Source organism: Pelodiscus sinensis, chromosome 3 (assembly GCF_049634645.1).
Source record: "Pelodiscus sinensis isolate JC-2024 chromosome 3, ASM4963464v1, whole genome shotgun sequence".
Classification (NCBI taxonomy): Eukaryota; Metazoa; Chordata; order Testudines; family Trionychidae; genus Pelodiscus; species Pelodiscus sinensis.
This window is the reverse complement of record NC_134713.1, coordinates 14,601,452-14,624,519: the sequence shown is the minus strand read 5'-3', so window position 1 is coordinate 14,624,519 and position 23,068 is coordinate 14,601,452. Positions and strand designations below refer to the sequence as shown.

The following is a 23,068-nucleotide window of genomic DNA, read 5'->3' as shown; positions in this document are numbered from 1 at the left end:
CAAAGATCATAGCTAAAGGCTCAGATACCTCCTCTATCAGCTCCTTGAGTATCCTGGGATGCATTTCATCAGGACCTGGTGACATGCTGACATCTCACTTTCCTAAGTGATTTTTAACTTGTTCTTTGTGTATCCTATCTTCTAAACTTACCCTCTCTCTGCTTGTATTCACTACGTTAGGCACACCTCCAGACTTCTCGGTGAAGACCGAAACAAAGAAGTCATTGAGCATCTCCGCCATTTCCAAGTTCCCTGTTACTGCTTCTCCCTCCTCACTAAGCAGTGGGCCTACCCTGTCCTTGGTCTTCCTCTTCCTTTTAATGTATTTATAAAAGGTCTTCTTGTTTCCCTTTATGCCTGTAGCTAGTTTGATCTCATTTTGTGCCTTTGCCTTTCTAATCTTGCCCCTGCATTCCCGTGTTGCTTGCCTATATTCATCCTTTGTTAGTTGTCCTAGTTTCCATTTTTTATATGACTCCTTTTTTATTTTGAGATCATGCAAGATCTCCTTGTTAAGCCAAGCTGGTCTTTTGATGGTTAAGGGTTTTGTCTCCTCCCTCTTGATGTACTTAAATATAGCAGTGGCAGATTTCCAGGGGTCAAACCTGGTGGACCGGATCTGGTCTGTGGGCCAATATTTGTCCACCCCTGCTGTAGAAAAATCCCCCCATCTGAATGAGGGATTAGGTAATAGGAAGTTGATGTTTCTCGTTGTATGATCCTAAAATATCAGGTATGGAAATTAGTTAAGACACTGTAAAAAACATACCTTTCTAGTGGTCTCACCTTCTCTTTATTATCTTAGATAGCTAAACTTACAGGCTAAATTTAGCAAAAAGAAAAAAGAGTAAAGGTGCATCTACACAGCAGGGCTTAACTCAAAATAAGCTATACAAATTGAGCTACGCCAATTGTATATCTTATTTCGAAATTGGGAGCATCTGCGCAGCACTTATTTTGAAATAGAGAACTCTTCGTCTGACTTCCCTTACTCCTCGTACAATGAGGGTTACAGGAGTTGGAGTAACAAGTCCTCCAGCGTCACAGTATTTCAACATTATTTCAAAATAACTGCCAGCTGTGTATACATACCCTAAAATAACACTAAGCTTAGAAAACGGTGATAGAAATGTAGCCGTGTTAGTCTGGTGTAGCTGAAACAAAAAACAGGACTGTGTAGCACTTTAAAGACTAACAAGATGGTTTATTAGGTGATGAGCTTTCGTGGGCCAGACCCACTTCCTCAGATCAAAAACAGAAAACAGAAATCTCTTCACCTATGATTCTCTCTGCTTTTTACAGAAGGAGTCATCCAAGCACTGACAACCTTTCTGAAAACAAAAACACCTGGCTATGAAAGTTTAGAGAAAAGTGGCTTTTCAAACAACAGTCTAACCTCAGATCCCAAAGCACTGTATGTGGGGGTGAGAGGAAGGAATGGAAAGTCTTCTGAGTTATCCCACTTAAGTTTTATTACAGGATACTGGAAGCATGAGTACATAATAGCGCAAAGGCTGTGTTACAATAATGGCAAGGACCATATATTGACTGACAAAATGGAAAGATTCTGAGGACAGCCAATAGGGTTCCACAAGGGGATGCTCACAGTTCGTAAGTATGTAAACTTCATCCAGTGGTCTGATGCCTATAAATAGGTATTAGAAAGATTCAGTAGGTGGCACTCTTTCCTCTAGTCAGTGCTGACAAAATCCCCAGCACAGTACTGAGAATACCCTGCTTCTGACAATGCTGTGTTTCAATGAGATGTAAAACCAAAGTTCTGATATCACTAAATTTTTTCTGAAAAAGTTGGGCAAGATCAGGGCTGTTTAAACTTGGTGTCCTGGCCAAACTGTGACTCAGGAGATTGCATTCTTCTCACCTAAATTGCCCTTGAAGCCTCTGCTGGCTACGGTGTTTTTCATCACTTGTTTGCTGTACATTTGCTACGGGTCACTCTAGAAGTGGCTGCATTTCGGTGGCTGGTGATCCTTGTGTGTAATTGGTTTGGTTGTAAAGCCCTCCAGGATTCTACAGATGAGACGTGTGATAAACATGTACAATTTAGTGCTCCTTTTTGAGCTCCAACAAGCCCTGGATGCAGTCGCTAAGAGTTGTGTTTTGACAACTTTCTCATGAATAGCTGCTGCAAACCTGAGTTTGACTTGACTTTATTTTAAGGTGTTGAGCCAAACTTTTATATATTAATAGAGGCCAAAATTTTCAAACGTGACAGGTGGTCTTGGGTGCCTCCATTTTTGCATGCCCCCAGGACACTTCGAATGCCTACTTACCAGAGTACGGGTGCTCTGCTCTGTTGAGAGCTGCAGCATTGCTACACAATCTCAGCATAGAGTAGCAATTTTTAGAAGAATAACCCTGCTCCGGTCACATTTAGTGCCTTTTTGAGTCAAGGATCTCAAAGTGCTTTAGAAGCACTAATTAAAAACTCAGCACTCCCCTGTACGGGGTACATCCGACTGGGCACATCTTGCACGGTGTGTGTGTGTGGGGGGAGACTGACCCACATAGATTAAGAGCTAATCCAGCTCCCATTGGAGTCAGTGGGAGTTGGATTACGTGGAAGTGTTTTGCTCAAGGTCATCCAGCAATTTAGTGATGATGCCAGGACTTGACTCGAGGAGGTCTTTTATCTAAGGACACTGTGAAGTGCAATTACTGGGATCTTTTGTTACTTTTAGTAGGAGAAGGTTCTCATTCCAGATTAAAATGTAATGTCTGATTTAGCAAACCATCTCCATTTAGCAGGGCTGCTAATATGGGGACAGGCAGCTGCCCTGGGGCCCAGCAATTTAAAAGGGCCCAGGACTCTGGGTTGCTGCTATTGTGGCAGTAATAGTGGCCGGAGCCCTGAGCCCTTTAAATCGCCACTGGAGCCCCCCTCATAGCACAGCCCAGGCAGCACTGAGTGCTGGTTGCTTCTTGGTCCACTCCTTCCAGGTTGGCCCAAAGATGAGTCCCCTCTCCCACATACACACTCCGACGTACACATTACCAAAGTCTGTTGCCGGCCCTGCCATTTGCATCTGTTTAAGTCGCAATGACTTTAATGAGACCTAAACTCATGGCTAAAAGCTTGTTGATTAAGGATGGAGTTAAACACATGTACAAGAGTTTTGATGAATTGAAACAAAAATATGCTTTCAGTTTAGGTTATGGACAAAACAGGAGTATCTGTATCCTGGTGGCATTTGTCTTTGAAAGACTACAAATCATAAGCAGCTTTGTCAATTTGGAGTCTGTTCGAATCTGAAAGAGAGAGATTCTATATTCTATTTTCTGTTATGCAGTAATAGCAAACAAACAAGTCAGAACAATGAGGAGTCTTCTGACATGTTAAAGACTAGCACAAGTTTTTGGGTATGCATTTGACAAAGTGAGTTCCAGCTCATGAAAGCTTATGCCCAAATAAATGTGTTAGTCTTTAAAGTGCCACAGGACTCCTTGCTGTTTTTGCTGAAACACAAACCCAGCTACCTCTGAAACAAGTTAGAGGTGCCAACCTACACCTATAGCTAATTTGGGTGTCTCTAAATATTCTACTTATAAAATAACACAGTATCAGTAAAACTAGATTGCCTGTTGAATTTAACTTTTTGAAATGCAAATTTTACTACCTAAAGAGCTAGCTCCTCAAATAGTTCCAGGTCAGTGAAACGACATCAGTTTATACAAGCTAAGGACCTAGCCTGGTGAGGTTTTTTTTTTAAATAAAAGGGTAGCCGAAACTGCTGACTGTGTTTAATTAGACATTTTGTAACTTGAACATTGCCTGTGAAATGTGTACTATGGCAGCTCTACAGTTGGCTTTAGAAATTGCATAATATGCACATAATATACAGCACAGCCCGTACAATGTGAGCTTTCCAAGATATAAAACCGCACCTTATCCCTCCTTTTGACAAGAAAATTATCAGGGTTTCTAATGGAGATACAAATAGTTCTGATCTTGCCTATGTAAGTATTAATGAATATCATCAAAATATGGCACAAATCTTTGTAGAAAATCATGTAACTATATTTCTATAATTTGAAGAGTGCTGAATTATTTTATCATATATATCAAAGTTATATTTTTGTTAATAAAAATAATGTATTTGAAGAAAAAAGCACTAACAATGGATTTGGAGAAGGAAGTAGGATAGGTTTTTTGTATCTTTTTTCAAGGCTCAATGTTCTACTGTGAAAGAATGAATTTTTTTTAATCTTCTTGCATTTTTTTAAACTATGTACAATCATTGTCTATATCCTAAACATGTGACAGAAAGACTCAGATCTCTGTATTATCTGTGGATATTAAATATTTACACTGAGTACAATTCTGATGGTGTAATAATTCTCTGTCTGCTATAGCTGAACTTTAGAGAGAAGGCTGCTAACACAGTTCCATAATGGGTCCTTGATGCATGCAGGGATTTTCATTTGTCTTTTATATCCATACAAGAGCAGAATTTGAGTGATGCTGTGCAGACCCAGGACCCGAATTTTGCAGCCGTAGACCTTGATCTGAAGCTCTTGCAGGACCCTTGGGTATACAGTTTGTTTCAGAATTGAAATCCTAATCTCCTTTTGGATTTGCCTTTATGGGTTATGCATCTATAACGTTCAGATCTCTTTGGGAGGCTGGTAGTGTGGCTGTTTTCCCAACAAAACCTGAGTTACGTCCACACTGTGATCACTTTCTTCCGAAAGCAAATCGAAAGAACAGAGGGGTTTTTCCGACATCGGTTAATCCTCTTTCTATGAGGAAGAAGCCTTTTACCAAAAGAGCTTTTTCGGAAAAAGGTATGTGTGGACGGGGAAGAGGAGTTCTTTCTCAAGAAGAGGAAAGAGGAAAAAGCACAGCTGCCTTGGTAGCCATTCTGCTCATAGTAATCACAACTTACATATGAGAGAGCATCCATTCAGTGTGGATGCTGTCTTTCGAAAAAGCAGATTGTTTTTTCGATGCGCTTTCGTGTGTGGACGTGCTCTTTCAGAAGAAGTTTTTTAGGAAGATCACTCCCAAAAAAAGATTCTTCTGAAAGAAACCTGCAGTCTAGACATAGCTTGAGTGGTCACAGGCAAATCTGTTTCTCACAGTGTTTGGAGGCAGCCAAATCCCACCCATGTCCACACAGAGGATGGAAATTTGCGGTGCTGGCTCTTCGTATCTTATGGAACAGGAGGGAGAAGGAATGTGACTGGGGACTGTGGTGAAAGACACTTCTGTTGTGAGCGCAGCACCTTGGTGGGTTTCAATCCCCTGTAGCCAACATTAATGTACTGCTGGAAAAGCAGACAATTGGGGGAAGGCTGTCAAGGTTAATACCTTTGGCCATGGTATTGTGCTGAGGAAAGTTTTAACGCATTTTGGGGCATCCTTGAGCATGTTTTTTGTTTATATATTATCTGCTGTGTTTCAAATTGCGTTTTGAGGCACTGTGGTGGGACAGCGGCACATCACTAGCAGAAAAGGGATTAAAAGCAGCCTAAGGGAGGCTGTGACAGAAGCAGCCAATTATAAAGGGGCTGAGAGGAGCAGCCAGTCATGGCCCAGCAGGCTCATATAAGAAGAGCTGCAGAGTAGAGCAGAGTTCAGTAGCTAACTGGAACTTGAGGGGAGAAGACCAGGCTCCTTAGAAGGAGGAAGGAACACCAACAACTGGGATAGCAGTGCTGCAAGAAGGACTGCAGGAGCCAAAGCGCACTCCTGGCTGGCTGTTAGGGCCTGTAGGCTGAGGACCTGAGGTAAGAGCAGAAGAGGGTGCTGGAGCTGCATGGGCAACAGCCCTGGGACAATGGATAGGCGTTGCCATTGAGGGAGTGACCAGAGAAAAGCAGCTGGGTGAGCAGAGCTAATTCCCATTGCAGCCAGCAGGAGGTGCCAGAGTGGAGCGCGAACCCTGTTGCAGGTACCCTTAAACATTGTGAAAGGAATTTTTAAAAAGTTCTGTAAGGTTTTGGGAGGGACTTCAAGCCGTGCACGATAACTCTTCTGGCATGAATACATGGCTTCCAAGGGTGACTGTTTTCTGGGGATAGAGGAGGAGGGGAGTGAAAGCATTGCAGGAATCTTCTGTGTCAGTTTAGTTTTGTTTCCCTTGACTGTGTTTTCACTTAAATTGTTAAAGCCATGAAGACATTTCTGCTAATTATTTTCTGTGTGTTATTCTGGTAAGATAAAACAGTGACAGTTATTTCACAGCTTACCTCATTTTCGTGAATGGTATTTTTATTTTTAAAGACATAGTTAATTAGAAAATTCATTGGCAGAGACCGGGGTGGAGAAAGGAGTTGTGGGAGAGAAGAACTTGCTTGCATTTACATGGCACCAGCCTTCTAAGAAGTCAGTCTTGTGCTGTGAATTCTGACACCCCATCCCAAGCCCCTGGGCTCTATCATGTTGATCATATTCAGAAAAGGCGCATGCACAAGTGAAAGGAACAATTACTTTTATTTATGTACGAATATCAAGCATTGAGCTAAGATGGTTTGTAATGGAAACAAATGTATAAAAATAAGTCATGCAAAGAACATTAGAAGCCAGGGCAGAATAAAACTAGCAACGAGTTAGCAGTGTCTAAGAAAGGAGCTGGGAGGTTGTTTATGCCATAGAGTGGGTGTGGAAGGTTGGAGGCTTGTTTTTAGGGGGTAGAACTAGGAGAAAGGCAGGTACTAAGGAGACGGTGGTTTTGTGAAATACAGGGGAGCCGACAACCTCGTGAGTAAGGTTGCCAGGTGTCCGGTACTGTCCCAGACAGTCCGATATTTTTGCCTCCTGTCCGGTAAAAAAAAAGCCAGCAAATACCGGACACCTAAAATGTCCGGTATTTTCTGATTTTTTTTTTTCCTGGCAAGCAGGCGAAAATCCCAGGTGCTTACCTGGTTCCACAGGGGAGCTGTCTGCCTCAGAGCAGGAAGACAAGATGGCGGCCAGCAGTCTGGTAGGGCCAAAAAAAGCCTCAAAAGTGTATCTTTTCTTTTCTTTTCTTTTTTTTTTTTTTGCTTAACTCTTGGGGTCCTTTTTTTTTCCCTCCCCTTTTTTCCTCCAAAGCATTTTTTCCCCGGTGGAGTGTTTTTGGGGTGTGTGCGTGGGGGGGGAGGGGAAAGGGGGGGTGTTCGGTAATTTTGGTTAAATCATCTGGCAACCCTGCTCGTGGGGCTCCTGGGCAAGATGTATGGGAGGGCCTGGTTATGCACTCCCACAAAGGGCAGAGGCTCAGGCGGATGGCTTTGGGACGAGGGCAGCCAGCCCCCAGTGCCACCCGGGCCATCATGTCTCCTCTCAGCTCTGCCTGAAGTGCACTATTCAGTGCCCCTGCCTCCCCAGGCAGACCTAAGTCTCCTGGAGCGCACTGTGCAGTGCTGCAGCGGCAATTTAAAGGGCTCAGGCCTCTGGGTGCTGCTACTGCCGCAGCAGCAGCCAGAGCCACAAGCCTCTTTGAATCAGCAGGCCCTACTGCAGTTGCCCCTTTGCCTCCTCCTGTCAGCGGGCCTGGTGAAGTAGACCCACCAATTCCCTAGTAACTGGACTGAGGCCAACAAACTGATTTTGTGTAGGCCATTGAGCAACCATTGGATAATAACTTTCTGTCACTATCAAGCCTGAGACATCACTCCCTCATTTTCTTGATTGTCTGCCTCTTATTGACACTCAAGGATTCTGGCTGTAGGAGGTGTTACTTTTTTTAATTCTCTTTGAAATTGGATTGTGATAAGTCATTTATTTTGTGTCTGACTCTTATGACACCAGGAGTTATGTTAGCAAGCAGCTGGATTGTAAGCACTGGCTAATCTCTTTCTACCCTAGATAGAAAACAGACTAACCATGCTGTAAACATTGTTTGGGCTAGAGCAGCAAAACTCAAGCGATAGTCTAATCCAGGGATGGCCAACCAGTTAGAGACGAAGAGCCAAATAGCTGTGGACAGAGTGCAAAGAGTCATGTATTATATATTTATTTGTATTTATCTATAAATAGATAGATATAGTACACAAAATGTAGTGATCAAAATAACATTACAGGACAGTTCAGACAAAAACCAATAAAAAAAGTCTCAAGTCACTTAAATTCATGGCCAGTCCATAGATCTTCAGAGAACTTGACAAGGAACAACCATCAAATTAAAAAAAAAACACACACTTTAAAAATACAGTAGTATTCTCACACAAACAAAAAAAGCATTCCCATAATGTATTTTAAATTTAACACTACTGCCCTATTATGTCCTGTGTTTTTTTAAATTAAACTGAACTGAGAAGTAAATTAGCACAATTTGAAGTGCCTGTTTCACGCCAGCTTGTTGATCTCTGGTGTGGTTTCCTCTTTTTTTTTTTTTTTTAAACTTATGAAGATTATGGCTTTTTTGTAGTTATAAAAATTCACGTCTGTCCCAGACTGCAAATATGAGAGGTTCAAAAACAATAAGGGAGAGACTCATATTTCAGAATAATTCCTTCAGCCTGGCAAACAATAGCCTTTGAATTTTCTTTAAACAGTGTAAACCAGGTACATGCGGATTATTTTTTTGCCCTGTAATTTAAATATGACATCTGTGTTGGCTGCCTCATTCTGCATCCATGAAGACTTTGAGTTAAGTGCTTCAGCCGCTGTGCTGTAACCCAGTGAACCACCCCTCCTGCAGAGCCAGGCATCCCCAGTCCCTCTGATCTAACCCAATCCCCCGTCCTTCCCTAGAGCCAGGCACCCTCAGCCTCCTGCTCTAATCCAATGCCCTCCTCCTCCCCCAGAGCCAGGCACCCCCAGCTCTCTCCCCCCTCTCTAACCCAATGCCTGGGTACCGCAGCCGCCGCCACCATGCACTTCTCCCTCCAGGCACTGGGGCCTGTGCACAGAGCAGCTGGGCGTGAGCAGTCCAGGCACATGGCTCAACTAGCAAAAGCCACATTTCTTTAGGCAAAGAGCCGCATCTGGCTCGAGAGCTGTGGGTTGGCCACCCCGGTCTAATCCTCCAAAGCCTTTCCCATTGGTTCATAGAATTAAATATGTTGAAAATCAAAAAAGAAAGGTAGGTGGATGCATGTGAGGATTCACATTATTTTATAGAATGCAGAAGCTAAAGAATCTCTGAATTGGTCAGTTATGATTCTGCCCATATAAAAGGACAGTGCCAAGTCAAGTTTGATCCAAAGTTTGATTTAAAGGGAAATGCTTTAAAAATATTTAAAATCGGTAAAATATTTCCATGATTTTAAAAAAATCTTATGGGATCTATTTTTATATAAAACATTATTTCATCACCTCCATCCACCTACCAACTACAGCTGGACAATTTCTCAAACAATGTTTTGCTCTGTCAGAAATGTTTTTTGTTTTTTTTAGGTATTCCTCCCCTCCCTACCCACACATTTTTTTTCTCCCAATCACATTCAAAAGAAAAAAAATTCAGTGATGGTGGTGGAGGGGTGATTCTGTTTTTTCTATTCCCTTTTGCCTTTAATGGAAAAAATGGGGCAAAGGAGGAAAACAGAGGGATGGATGGGGATCAAAAGTAAAACAAATTAAAAATTGAAAAATTTAGATTAAAAAGTGTTCCTTTTTGAAAACTGTAGAAAGACAAGAACTCACATTTTTAAGAAGTGGTAATTTCCTTCTCCCATTTTTCATCCAGCACAATTTCAATCTTATGTTCAAATCTAAGCTAAATTAGCTTTATCTTGCGAATGCAAGAAAACTGAGAAGTGAAACTGTCAAGTTTATTTTTATTTGCTGTGTTCAAGCCAGTGTTGAGTCCAGATATTAGAGACACGGGATGGGTGAGGGAATATCTTTCACTAGACTGTTGATGAGAGAGACAGGCTTTCAAGATTCACAGAGCTCTTCTTCAGGTCTCCTTTTCATTATGCAAATTGGCAAAGAGTAAACAAATGTGTAAAAAGTAAGTCAGATCAGTTGTCAAAAAAAACCTCTTTTAAAAATACTCTAAAGTGTCTGTAATACAGCTGACAAATTTCTTTTTAAAATGTGACTGTTAAAGAGAGAGCATGCCCCTTTAAAATTGTTTGTTATCCTTTGAGCACCCTTTGGCAGCACCTAGATTTCATTGGTCACAGCACACTGCAAATAAATATCTGGATTAAGCAGCATAATAGTGAGGCAGAGCAACAAAGAAGCCATTTAAATGGCCTCCTTGTTTCTGGAGCCTTCATTAGTGATTCCTACAACAGCCATTGAGAAGAGGCTGCTATTTTCAGTCTGCCTAGGAATTACATATGAAAAATTAAATGTGGCTGCTGGGAAGGAACACTATTTCTCATTTCTTTTGAACGTACTTTTGTACAAGGCAGTAAGATTAACACTTAATCCTGAGTCCTTTCAGTGATTCAGTTTATCTCATTCTCTGTTTATGGGTCTCCCAAAGGGAGACGGATGGATGGATTTATTAGGACAGATTAAAGAGAGTTATACATGTATCATTTGACATGGAGGGGACGTAACCATATAAAATATTTGAACTGTTTTAAATATTTGATCTAAACACTCAGGAAGAAGAGGAATTTTTAGTAAAATAAAAGTGGTCTGTCTAAACCAAGGTCATGAGATGAAATAGATATGGAAAGTAAGGCTGACTATAGGCCGTCCTTGCTATAAGTCCAAGATATGTTCCAAAAAACTTGGACTTATAGCGAAACAAGTTAAAGCGGGGAATTTTTTTCCCGTGGCTGACTTCCATTTAAGTAAATTAGGGGGAGTGTTTCGCACAACTTATAGCATGGAATGGGACAACTTATAACTCATCAGTTCTTACAAACATCAACAACTTTAATGTGGAACGGATGTATATCGAGGTGACCTATAGTAGAGATGCCCTGTACCCAGAAAAGCTACCAGATGCTAGATGTACTCAGTTGTGGAATACTCTCACAGTGGCAGTTCTCTATTCTCCCGGCTTCATAATGTAAATAAAAGACCACATTCAATTAAACTAAAAGGTGAAAAATTCAAAACAGATACAAGGAAAGGGTTCCACAACATGTAACTAAACTATGGAACGCTTTGCCACAGTCTATCACCTAGGCCAAAACCTTAGCAAGATTCAAAAAGAACTTAGACCTCCCCGTAGAGAATAAGGATAGCCAGTTATACTAGTTGATACTAACAATTTTTGGAAGATACTAAATCTCATGCTTCAACCATTAAGCCATTCTCTAATTACTGGGAGTTATGAGCTGTAATGTGGAGGGTGGGTTATCCCATTGTGACAGGGTGAACAAGGCCCCAAGGTCCCCTGCTGGAAGCTTTGTGGCCCAGACAAACTTCGCCCCAAAAAAGAGCTGTCAGGTTCTCTAAGCTCCCTGGAGTGGCTGTGAGAAGCAGCCAATCAGGGCCCAGCAAGCTACCAGAAAGAGAGCTGTTGGGCCAGAGCCAGGTAGTTCCTGCTGGAACTGTAGGAGCTTGGGCAATGTGGCTGGCTGGCAGAGCTGCAGAACCCTGGATAGGATGGCATTGCCAGGAGACAGAGAGAACAAGGAGGCTTGAGTTGTATGTCTTGGACAAAGCCTGAGGTAAGTCCCGGTTTGACAAAGCCCTGGCTGGGATGATTTAGTTGGGGTTGGTCCTACTTTGGGCAAGAGGCTGGACTTGATGATCTCTTGAGGTCTCTTCTAGCCCTATGATTCTATGTAAGGGGTGAAGGTGGCATAGGGCCACAGAAAAATGTCTGAGGAAATCAGAACAGCAGTGGAACTTGACTGAATGGACACAGCAGACAGCTCCAAACTACAGGGCCCCTATACTGGAACCCAAAGTATATATGGGGAGGCCTGGGTGCCCCTCCAATCTCCCATTAACCACTGCAGGGAGAAGAGGTATGGACACTGAGGCTACATCTACACTACAAAGTTTTTGCGCAAAAATGGCTATTTTTGAGCAAAAACCTGCAGAGCGTCCACACCTCAAGTGCGTTTTTGAGCAAGAAACACTATTCAATTGACAGAACAGAACCACTTTTTGCGGTGTAGGTATACCTCCTCCTATGAGGCATAACTCCTTTTTGCGCTACAGCTCTTGCACAAAAAGGCACGCGTGGACGCTCTGCAGGGGTTTCTTGCGCAAAAAGAGCCTATCCAAAAAAGCACAGGTGCTCTGATAGCCATTCTGTGAATGGCAATTAGAGCTTTCTTGCACAAGAATGTCCACGCAGTGTGGATGCTCTCTTGCGCAAAAGTGATGCATTCTGAGGTGTGGACGCGCTTTTGCACAAGAACTCTTCTGCAAGACTTCTTGTGCAAAAACCCTGCAGTGTAGATGTAGCCTGAGGCACCCTAGAGGAGGAAACTGAAACATAGTGGCCTGGCTAAAGAGTTGTAACAAGAGGGCAAGAACATTATTCAAGGAGGTCTGGAACACTGCTGTGTCCTGGAACAGTAAGAAAGAGAGAGAGAGAGTGTGTGTACAAGCACATGCATTGATTAACAAGGGTTATCGAGGGTGCTCACTTGAGAGTGAATCCTGTCATACTCATCTCTGCCTAATGGGTATCTGCATCTTCCTCTGAAGTATCTAATACAAGCAACCGAGACAGGAAACTGGACTAGATGGACCGCTAGTTAAGCAATTCCTATGTATCCTAAATGATGGAAGGCCTGTTGCTTGACACATTTAAAACTAGACTGCAGAAAGTTTGCATAAACCATCCAATAGGAACAATCCTACATATGGATTATGACTCAATAAGCCATTTGCACATCTTTTCCTGTTCTGGCATAATTAGGCAAGGGTTATGGGGCTTGTAAAAATACAATGCTCCAAATAAAAAACTGGATGAAGTGACATAAGATGAACTGAGCAGAGTAGCAAAACTGTCATACTGAAACCTGGTTTCTAGAGCTGTCATGAGTGATTTGTACAGCATGCATGTGTGCTGCTGTTATTGATGAAAGAGTCGGCATCTTCTGTTGCAGGCTTGTGCTCAAGATGAATATAATTTTGAATCATAACCAGGATAAAAAGAAATCCTGGCATCTTGGAAACTTACATGAAGGAGCGTGAGATCTCAAACCCTGCCAGGTGCTTCACAGCGCAGTTCCTGATGCGACTGCTAAAGGAGCCACGTGTCTGTACATTTTTGGCCCTGGACCACAAGCTGTTTGCCAGTTTGTGTGGGAAAGGCAAGGGCACAGGGGAGTCTGAAAAATGATTTTTTAAAAAACAAACAGCCCAATTGAGTGAAACTAAACATGTGGCTCCAGTGCTGCACATGTGGGAACCCAGCCACAAGATAAGAGAAACATGACTTTCTGGAGATTTTAAATGCTAAGCACTCTAGCTGGAATTTCCAGTAGGCCCCAAAAGCTTTAGGCACCTGGTTACAAGGTAATGATTGGGGATCCCAACTCCCTTATGCCTCTTTATGACTCCCAGCCTTAGTCTTCATTTTAGTTCCACCTTTGTCCCTGAAACAACAGGCACCTAATCATACACATTGCTCATAGTGACTGAAAAATCCAGCATGAGTGAGTACTTTAACAAACAGCAACCACTGAACAGTCTCCTCTGTCACAGCCACAGTCTTCTCCTTCCGGGACTGTAGGCTTATACAGAGCTCCTGCCACTGCTAACTTGGAAAAAAAGTGAACGGTTAATAAACATTACAATTCCTGCCTTCTTTCACTCTGTCCCTGTCTGACCCAGTGACACTTCAACAAGCTTTAATATCACCAACATTAAGGACATTGCAGCATGCTTCATGTTGACATCTAGAAAGACTAAATTAAGACAATCTGCAAACAGCCAAGTCAGGGCTTTTGTCTCTCAAAACCTCCAGCTTAAACTTGATGCCAGGCCTAAAAGGAAAGATGCTTCATTAATCTAGTTTGTTCCACATGCGCCACTGTCCGTTTGTCAAAACTGCATGTTATAATTCAGCACAAGTTGCCATTTGTGCAGAATCTCTGACTGGCACGTTAGCCCAACATTTGAATTGGCTTTCCTCTGAAGTGTGGCTGGCCTGCATGATGGCAGTGTGCAAGTTTGTAAATCAGTGCTTCTGCTTTACAGAAATAAACTGAGGTGGCTATGGCTGCCAGTTCTTTGGGAACAGTTCTGCCAGTGTTTACCAGGACCCATCATGGTTGAAACACAGCCCCAGCATTCCAATTGTTACAGGCTTGCAGCTTCCAGAATGAACCTACCTCTCTGCTCTTCATTCTTAGAGTGAAGCAGAGTTTTCATGAATCACTAGCAAGAGGAGCAAATCATATTTTTGTGGAGTAGAGCTGCCTCTGCCTGTCTGCTCCCTTCCTCTCCCCATCCAGATTAATGGAAACGGTGCTGGCTTGATTAGGAGTGAGAGAGAGGAGGAGTTAAAACATAAGTCTTAATACAATTTCACCAATGAGAGTCTGGCACCCAATCATCTGTGTATTTCTTGACATGAACAGGATTGTTCCCAACAGTAACAATACATCTGCCGTGAAGATCTAGTAAAATTACAGTAATCTCAATGCTTTACTTATTTTCTTATATAAACTATATGCATCATCACTTCTGGGCATCTGTACGTTGCACATAAAATACAACTCACAGTATGAACTCAGGCTACCTAGAGGGGTGTACATGTTAGAAATGAATAGAAGAGAGATCATAAAAGGATAAAAAATCCCAAATATCAATGAGAATTTAAATTTAGAGCCACCAATTCAAGCAAACTCCCACTAGAACAGGATTTAAAACATGCCCTGAAAGATAACCAACACCGACTGGGTAAAAGCCAGCAGGGAAAATGAATTCCAGAGCATTGTGAGGCAACATGTTGCCAGTAAATTTTACATGTCTCTTTCCACATGAGGGAGGGTCTAGATCTAGAACAGATCTCAACCAGGGCCCCCTGAGGTGCTGCAAGCAGCTTTCAGGTCTGTCAAGCAAGACCAAAATGAGGCTCACTCAGGTACCCCAGCAAAAAGCTGAAGCTCTGCTGTGCAGGGCTGAAGCTAAGGGCCCTGAATCCTGCAGCTGAAGCTGAAACCTGAGCAACTTAGCTTTACTGGCCCCTCGTGGCATGAAGCCCCAAGAAATTGTCCCTTTCCAGTGCCAGCCCTGGCCTTTTATATACAGAAAAACAGTTGTTGGGGCTGTGGAGTTTTTATAGCAGGTGGAGGAGGTGGTGGCTTAGAAAGCAAAAAGGTTAATACCCTTGTCTAGAAGGTATAAGAACTTCAAAAGAATGCTTATGGGGGAAAATGTGTTCTTGTTTACAATGAAATTATTTTTAAACATTTTGATTATATATCTATTGGGGTATTTTGCTGCTTATTAATATAACACTACTGCTTTTCACTTCTTTAGCACATCACAACCATTCTTAAGCCTAACTAAATTCATGTGCTAAGGGCAGGTATTATACCATTTTAGTTAAACTGAAGTACAAAAAATTTAAATGCTTTATCCAAAGTGAAACAGTGAGTCAGTGACAGCTCTGGAACTCCTGACCAGTCCCAAGTTTTGAGCCATTAGACAACAATGCCTTTTGTTTTTCATGTGGGCTGCAGTGCTAGATGATGCCTAGAATGACAAATAACTTTTGTCTTTCTAGTGCAATAGCTACAGCAGTTTCTACTACAGCTGTATTTATTTTGGGTACTATTTGTACAAAGTACATTTGCAGCTCTGTTCTGTAAAAGCTGAAACAATTTATAATAGATGTCAAAGAAGGAACAAGACAATATCCTTTTAAAATTGTCTTCAGTGCTCATATTTAAGGGCTCCTGGCTGCAATTCCTAATTTATAAAGTTTTACGTTTCAGATGTTTGGACCTATGTTACATTCAATCTTAGTTGAGAAGAGGATTATGGATTTATATGATTTCCTGCATTCAGGACAATTAATCACCAATCCTATAAATCCAAGGATTTAATACTGTAGAGATTTCCAGTGAATTTATTCCACATGTCAAATCTCTCTCTCTAAATACACCAAGGTACTTTTTTTGGCCATAATGCCCTGATTGTCCTGTTAATAGCTGAATTTTATTGAGTCTGACTGACTTAAGGCTCTGCTCCTGAAATATGTTGCATACAGATAGATCCCAGTGCCTATTCAGAGCCCCATGGACTTCAAGGGATCCGCTCATGCAGGCTTTGTCTGCACTGCTGGCTTTTTCCAGCAGAGACTATGCAAATGAAGTGCTGATTAGCAGCTTCATTAGCATAATCTTTGAGCCATTTTTGCGCAAAACCCCCTTTTTGTGCAAGATCCTTACTCCAGAGAAGGATCTTGCACAAAAAGAGGCTTTTGCGCAAAAAGGAAACGTCCACACTGCTTATTTTTGAGCACAAACAGCTTGAATAGATTATGAAAATGAAGCACAACAAATACTAATCAGCACTTCATTTGCATACTCTCTGCCAGCAAAAGCCGGCAGTATAGACATAGCCGCAATGTCTAGTAGGTTTGAGCTGTTAAGACTGAAAACTCTTAAAATGAAACAAACTATAATTTCTATATCTGAAAGCACCAACCAAACTGTATCACTCACACATAAATGTGAATAACATCATTCAATGAAGTATATAGCTAATTAGTATGACATGTTTAGCCACAAAAACAAATCCTATCAGTGGTATAAAACATGCAAGTGATCTGAAACATCCTTCCCCAGTGCAGAGGATATTTCTTGCATCAGTCAACCCTCCCTTATAAGATCTCAAAGCTTCTAAGATGTTTGGATCTACCTCAGAACCTCATGGCTTAGGACCACTACTGACAACTTTTATAAGGTATGGTATCTCACTATAGGGCACTTCTAATATGCACCCACTGGTGAGATTATGTATGGCACACATTTGTTACACATTAGATGAATAATTCATCTTTTTCATTAAATAATTTGAGATGGCCAAGGAATCGGTGCTTACCAGTGCATTTTGATTCCTCCTTGTACAGCAGCATTCCTCTGAAAGAGCAGTATCTTGTTTTACTATATTAAAGTATTTCATTTTATAGGTAGAAATCCTGGAACCTTGATTGCAGGCTTCTTTATAAACATCTCATTAGTGTAACCTGGGATGGGCAATAAAAAATGGCAGCCCACAGGGTTAATCTCTGGTGGGCTGCCATCACTTGTTTCCCTGCACCTCTACAGGTATCTGAGGATCGCAGCTCTTGTTGGCCGTTTGTGGTCATTCCGAGCAACAGGAAGCATCGTCGACAGGGATGCCACTTCCCGTCACTCACATTGAGCTGCAATCCTCCAATACCTGTGGAGCACAAGTAAACATCGAGATGGAGACCCGCCAGGAACTAACCCTGCAGACCAAATCCACCCTATGTGCCGGAATTTGCCCACCCCTTCCATAGCCCATCCCTAATCCAGCTGAGATGACACATAAAACCTCCACCTGTATCCAGTGTTCATATGCAACAATCAATCATAGCCCACAGGGACATGTTCTTACATATTTTCTTTACACTGTCACTTTTAAACTAAAAATGGTGTAGTAATGGGATTGTATTTAGACTTCCACAATATATATGCCTTGTCTATGATTACTAAAAGTCAATGTATTTTAAATTGTTGTATCGTTTGCAAGTGAACAAAGAGCCAGTCCCTATTTGAAGGAGAAAGTCTAATAGGATCCCTGCTAGTACAGGAAGACATAGCTGCATTGGTCAGATTTCCAAGGTCATGTCAGCAGGCACAAGGCTTAAGAGAACAAGAAAAATTTTTGTGCTCCATGCTAATTCGAAAACTAAGAAAAGTTTCCAAATTTTGTACGTGAATATTTGCTATGTTTAGGAGCAATAAAACAACCCAAACCACATAATTCTGCCATACGTGACTTAAAAATTGCTTCTCAACATATTGGGTTACCATCTGTTAACACTGTCATGGCAGTACAATAGAGTGTCCCATATGACTCAAAGGGCTGGTTTTGGGATAGGAGTAAAATAGTTGATGTCTCAGACCCACCATTTACATGCCAACACTAGAAACATTTGTATCAGCTTTCAAGAAACAGTATAATTATTAGTGCTAGTACAGATGCAATGTAGCAGGAAAAGAGCTCAAGTTTTCATGATGTGCTAAATATGCCTAACCCCTGTTATGCTGGTACTTATACCATTACCAGCACTGATGGAAAAGTTTTCCAATTTTCTTCTGAGGATAAGACAACTTGTCTTGGGAATTTATGAATAAAAGCCGTGAGGACTTCAGGATCTGACTAGCAGTTGGGGGGAAGTTGCCTCAAAGAAAAAAAGTGCAGAATTGTCATCTTATTTTTTATTGAGATCTCTGCTGTAATCTAAAAGCATAAACAAATCAGAGGCAAAATGAGAAGGAACTGAGATGTAAAAGGCTAACCATTTAATCAATTACTCAGTAAGCATTAGGCTTATCGGAATGCTTATTGAGTAACTGAATAGACGACCAACCGTGCCAGGCTGTGACAGCCCTATCTGAGTCCCTTCAGCCATGTGGGGGTAGCAGACAGGACTGCGCCTGTGTCAGCTCCCCCACCCGACTCCAGTTGTACTGGGGCAGGGCCCCAGCCCCAGTCGCGCAGGAGCAGCCAGGGGGACCCCAGCCACACCAGTGGGACCTCACCACCCGCCATGCTGCAGTGGCTCAAGGCAGGCAGGTGGGACCATTCCGGCCATGTTGGCAAAGACCAGCAGGATCTCAGTCCCAGCAGTGCTGGAGGCCCCAGCTGTGCCAAGCCATCACGCAGGACCCAGCCCCTCTGACATGGCCATCTACCTGCCTGCCAACAGGTAAAAGATATTTGCTCAGTAGAAGAATGCTAGTTTCCAAATTCCATGTAGTGAGGGCCAAACAAATAAGACAATATTTATCGTGAATGAAGCCAACAAAATTGTATAAGATCTAGTTACAAGACAAACTCAACAGATGTATCAATTATAATATGCAGACAGTTATGGAAAGGCTTCTGTCCTGTGTGACAATTATTTAAAAACTGTCCGACTGCAAAAGCTACTATAAATGTAATTAAAAATTATGTTTTACTGGTTGACTGTTCTGAAGAGCTGCTGGTATCTAGACTTTTGGAAGAATGTTCCCTAAGGACTTCCAAAGAACTGGTGATATCCAGACTTTCTGAAGACATGGGTCTATACCCTTCTGTAGAACTGATGATATCCAAAGTTTTGGAAGAATGGGTGCTATAGCCTTTTGAATTGGCATCTCTTATGATTATCTCCTGCATGGATCCGAATATTAATGGAACAAAGCCTTCGCTGTCAGCTGTGAGAACAATCCAAGTTGAACCTGTAAGAAAAATATCCATTTATTTATTAACAATACTTTTTCTTTTTGCAACCCACTTTTTCAGGCATAAATAATATTGCCAAATACCGACCTTCTGATGCAACACAAAATCTGAAAATTGAATTTTACAAGAAATGATTTTTTACTGTTTTTTCTAATTAAGCCTAGAAGTGATGTAAATTGGATTTTATCTGAAAGAAAATTAATGTACTGTTGTGTACTATGCTATTGGCTAAGAATCAGACAACAGCTGTGCAAAAGTCAGTTCTCTTAGACCAACTTTCCCACCAGCAGCGACTGCTACAATACATATATATTAACACAACTATAGATTAGATTACATCCACAGCCTCCTGCTCTGAGTCCCCAAAATCCTTAAGTCCCTTCCCTGACTCCCGTACCCCCCCACACCCTCAACCCTGAAGTACCCAAGCTACACTGGATAAATCTTCTAATAGGAATATAAAAAGTATCTGAACTTTAACCATCATGTACTGAAAAAACAGTACTCCTGTAAGTATGAAGCAATAGCTTCTTTTAACAGCTGTGCACAGCAACATACCGATAGGTGTTAAACTCTAATTATTAGAGTATACTGTACAGAACATTTCCAGTAGAGAAATATTTCATATTCCAAGGATGTATGTTTTATCTCTTTGCCACAAACAAAACATCAGGTTGGATGTGGGGTACGTGGATAAAGGCCGAGAAGAAAAAATAGTAAGATTGATTTCTATAGTTACTGTCACACTGAAAAAGCAGCACAACAAAATTCCCAAAGCTGCCTTTGCAGTGTTAAAAAATTATAAAATGTGGTTGTGAGAATAGATAATGAAGTTGACAGGTTAAAATTTTGAACAGGGTTTCAAAGAAATTATCAATTCAGACATCCAGATCTGTCAGAATGCTCTTTTGTAAAAGAACTAAGAAGGATGAATACAAAAATGGGATTAAAATATGATTCATCTGCACCTCTGTTAGCTAAACAAAGGCAACACTGCTTTGCCCAATAAATCTAGGTTTTAGATAAAAAGGAACTAATTTTAATACAAGAAAATAAGATTCTTGTACCATATTATGTTTTTAATATCTTTTCATTATTTTACACCTTGTTTTCACATATCTAAACTTCATTGTACTGAATGATCAGAGCTTACCATGTTGCATTTCAATGAGAGAGAGGCTGAAAATCTGCTGCACTACACTTAGACGGAGTTTACCATTGCAGAGAATAACAGCTCGCCTTTTATCTTCCCCAGGTTCAGAAAGCTGCTTCTGTAGATACAAGGAAGAAACCATTAGGCAAAGCTGTGTGTGTTCTAGTTACAGTGATATTGAAATGACATCATCATCAAAACAGTGTCTCACAAATTTGTTTTCAACAATAGTGCCACTTACAAAAATAAAATACAACATTTGTTTGGACCAACTAGTTTGCAAGGTTATGGCCTGAAATCCCTTTGCTTATGATGAAAATATCAGTGAGCAAAGGTAGTAAAGTAAACTACATTATAAGGTTAGTGTTCAAGTGGATAGAGGATGAAAGAAATAATGCCACATGGCTGACATGGAATTAGTGGGTTTGGAAATCATCTTCATTTAGCCCACTTTTTGTTTGTTTTTGTTAGTATTTGTTTATTGGCAACTTTCAATTTATGCTTTTTTGTAATTAAAACTGACTTCATTTAGAGTCTGTTTCTCTTTCTTTGAATGTTCCAAGATTTGTGAGGCAGAGTTTCCCAAACTTTTCTTGTGTACCCTCTTTCAGATCTACCAGCTGGCTGAATAGCCATACCCGTCTCATCAAAGATACTTTTTGTGTTCTTCTTAATAATGCCCACCTTTAATCATCTCTCTGTATTTCACTGTTATGTGACATATGCAACTAGAAAAAACAAAAAATCCCAAGTTCTGCGCTCAGCTAGGCTGGACAGTTGCTGGACACCTGAACCCATGCTGCACAGTGGTGATTGGAAGTTAGGGCTCTAGACTCCAGCATATCTCTATTTCTGTATTTTCACGGATCATGTATCTTGAAGTAAATTAACTATCATATTTTATATAACAAATTATCATACTTTTAAAGCTTTTCTGAACAGCCTATTATAAAACTGCAATAAATAAAATAAATATTCTGTACCCTGAGAAGTATATATACACACTACAAGTTTGGGAATCACTGATGTAGCACATAGTGTAGGAAAAAAAATTTAAAACCAAAAAGTTAGTTTTTACTAACTTTTTAAAAATCTCACAAATTTAGTTTGTTTTCAGTGGAGTTTGTAATTGCTTCCTCCCTACCACTCTTTACACTGAATGTCGTCTAGATTACAGGCAGTCCCCGACTTACGCGGATCCGACTTATGTCGGATCCGCACTTACGAACGGGGCTTTCTCGCCCCGGAGGTCGAGGTGGCGGATTGCTACCTGCGAGCTCCGGGGCGAGAAAGCCCCGTTCGTAAGCTGCTCCGGTGCCCCTGGTCTGCTGGAGACCGTCTCCAGCAGACCAGGGGCACCGGGCGGGTTCCCGCGCTTCTGAGGCTTTGCCGCGCTTCTGAGGCTTTGCTGGGGACGGTCCCCAGCAGACCACAGGCACCGGGACTGAAGCCGCAGCAGCGGCGGGTTCCCGTGCTTCTGAGGCTTTGCCAGAGCAAAGCCTCAGAAGGGCAGGAACTGCCGCGGCTGCGGCTTCAGTCCCGGTGCCTGTGGTCTGCTGGGGACCGTCCCCAGCAGACCACAGGCACCGGGACTGAAGCCGCAGCAGTGGCGGGTTCCTGCGCCTCTGAGGCTTTGCCAGAGCAAAGCCTCAGCGGCGCGGCACCCTGCTGCCGCTGCGGCTCTGCTCCCCATGTCCCTGGTCTGCTGGGGGGGAGGGGCGCAGCTAGTGTGCCCCGCCCCCCCAGCAGACCAGGCTTTTGTTTTGGACCCTGGGGCAGAGCAGCTGGGGCGCTGCCGATTGGTCCTGCAGCGCCGCTCTGGGCACTACTGGACCAACCCAGCAGCACCCCAGCTGCTCTGCCCCAGGTCCTGATTCAGCCGCTGCTGGTCAGTTTCAGCAGTGGCTGAATCAGGACGCCTGGGGCAGAGCAGCTGGGGTGCTGCTGGGTTGGTCCAGTAGTGCCGAGGAGCGGTGCTACTGGAGCAACCCAGCAGCACCCCAGCTGCTCTGCCCCAGGCGTCCCCAAGTCAGCCGCTGCTGAAACTGACCAGCGCTGACTACAGGAAGCCCGAGGCAGAGTTGCTCTGCCCCAGGCTTCCTGGAATCAGCCACTGATCAGTTTCAGCAGCAGCTGACTTGGGGACGCTTGGGGTTCTTAAGTTGAATCTGTATGTTAGTCAGAACTGGCGGTCAGTTTCAGCAGCGGCTGAATCTGGACGCCAGTTCCGAATTACATACAGATTCAACTTAAGAACAAACCTACAGTCCCTATCTTGTACGTAACCCGGGGACTGCCTGTACTTAGAATTACCACTGCCCAAATACAACCTTCAGAACATGTCTCCCACAATGACTGATGAATAGGTTTTTAAACCTACCCCAAAGATAAATCTTTACAAAGACTAGATACTGTGAGAGACCGTAATTTTGTCCTACATAAAATAACCAGAATACTCATAAGAATTCTTTGAGAACCCTTAACGTCTCTGTAATGATTATGAAGCAAATCCTGTTCCCTCTTCTGTGCTGTGTAGAACTACTCATAATGAAAAAAAATCAATTCAGTAACATTTAATGGGAGATCTTGGAGGTGCAAAGGAGTTGTTTATTCCTCGTGGTGATTAAGCTACCACTGCCCCCACAAAGCCACATTATTGC

General features: G+C 42.2%; 2 protein-coding genes across 8 annotated transcripts in view; one reads left to right on the top strand and one right to left on the bottom strand.

Annotated features, from left to right (window-relative positions):
- Nucleotides 1–4,334, top strand: part of MFSD2B (MFSD2 lysolipid transporter B, sphingolipid) — a 63,041-nt gene extending 58,707 nt beyond the window's left edge. Inside the window, exon 14 of the mRNA XM_075923414.1 lies at nt 1,303–4,334. Coding sequence (XP_075779529.1) covers nt 1,303–1,357 — 55 coding nt within the window. The 3' untranslated portion in view covers nt 1,358–4,334. The remainder of the gene's footprint in view (nt 1–1,302) is intronic.
- Nucleotides 4,335–7,945: 3,611 nt separating this feature from the next.
- Nucleotides 7,946–23,068, bottom strand: part of LOC102450856 (WD repeat and coiled-coil-containing protein-like) — a 31,449-nt gene continuing 16,326 nt past the window's right edge. For 5 of the 7 annotated variants that reach the window (XM_075923411.1, XM_025182345.2, XM_006118533.4 and 2 more), the window contains 2 exons: nt 20,409–20,526; nt 7,946–19,251 (listed from right to left, as the gene is read on the bottom strand). In XM_075923411.1, coding sequence (XP_075779526.1) covers nt 18,980–19,251; nt 20,409–20,526 — 390 coding nt within the window. In that variant the 3' untranslated portion in view covers nt 7,946–18,979. The remainder of the gene's footprint in view (nt 19,252–20,408; nt 20,527–23,068) is intronic. The other 2 variants (XR_012902483.1, XR_012902484.1) reach the window with 2 other exon arrangements.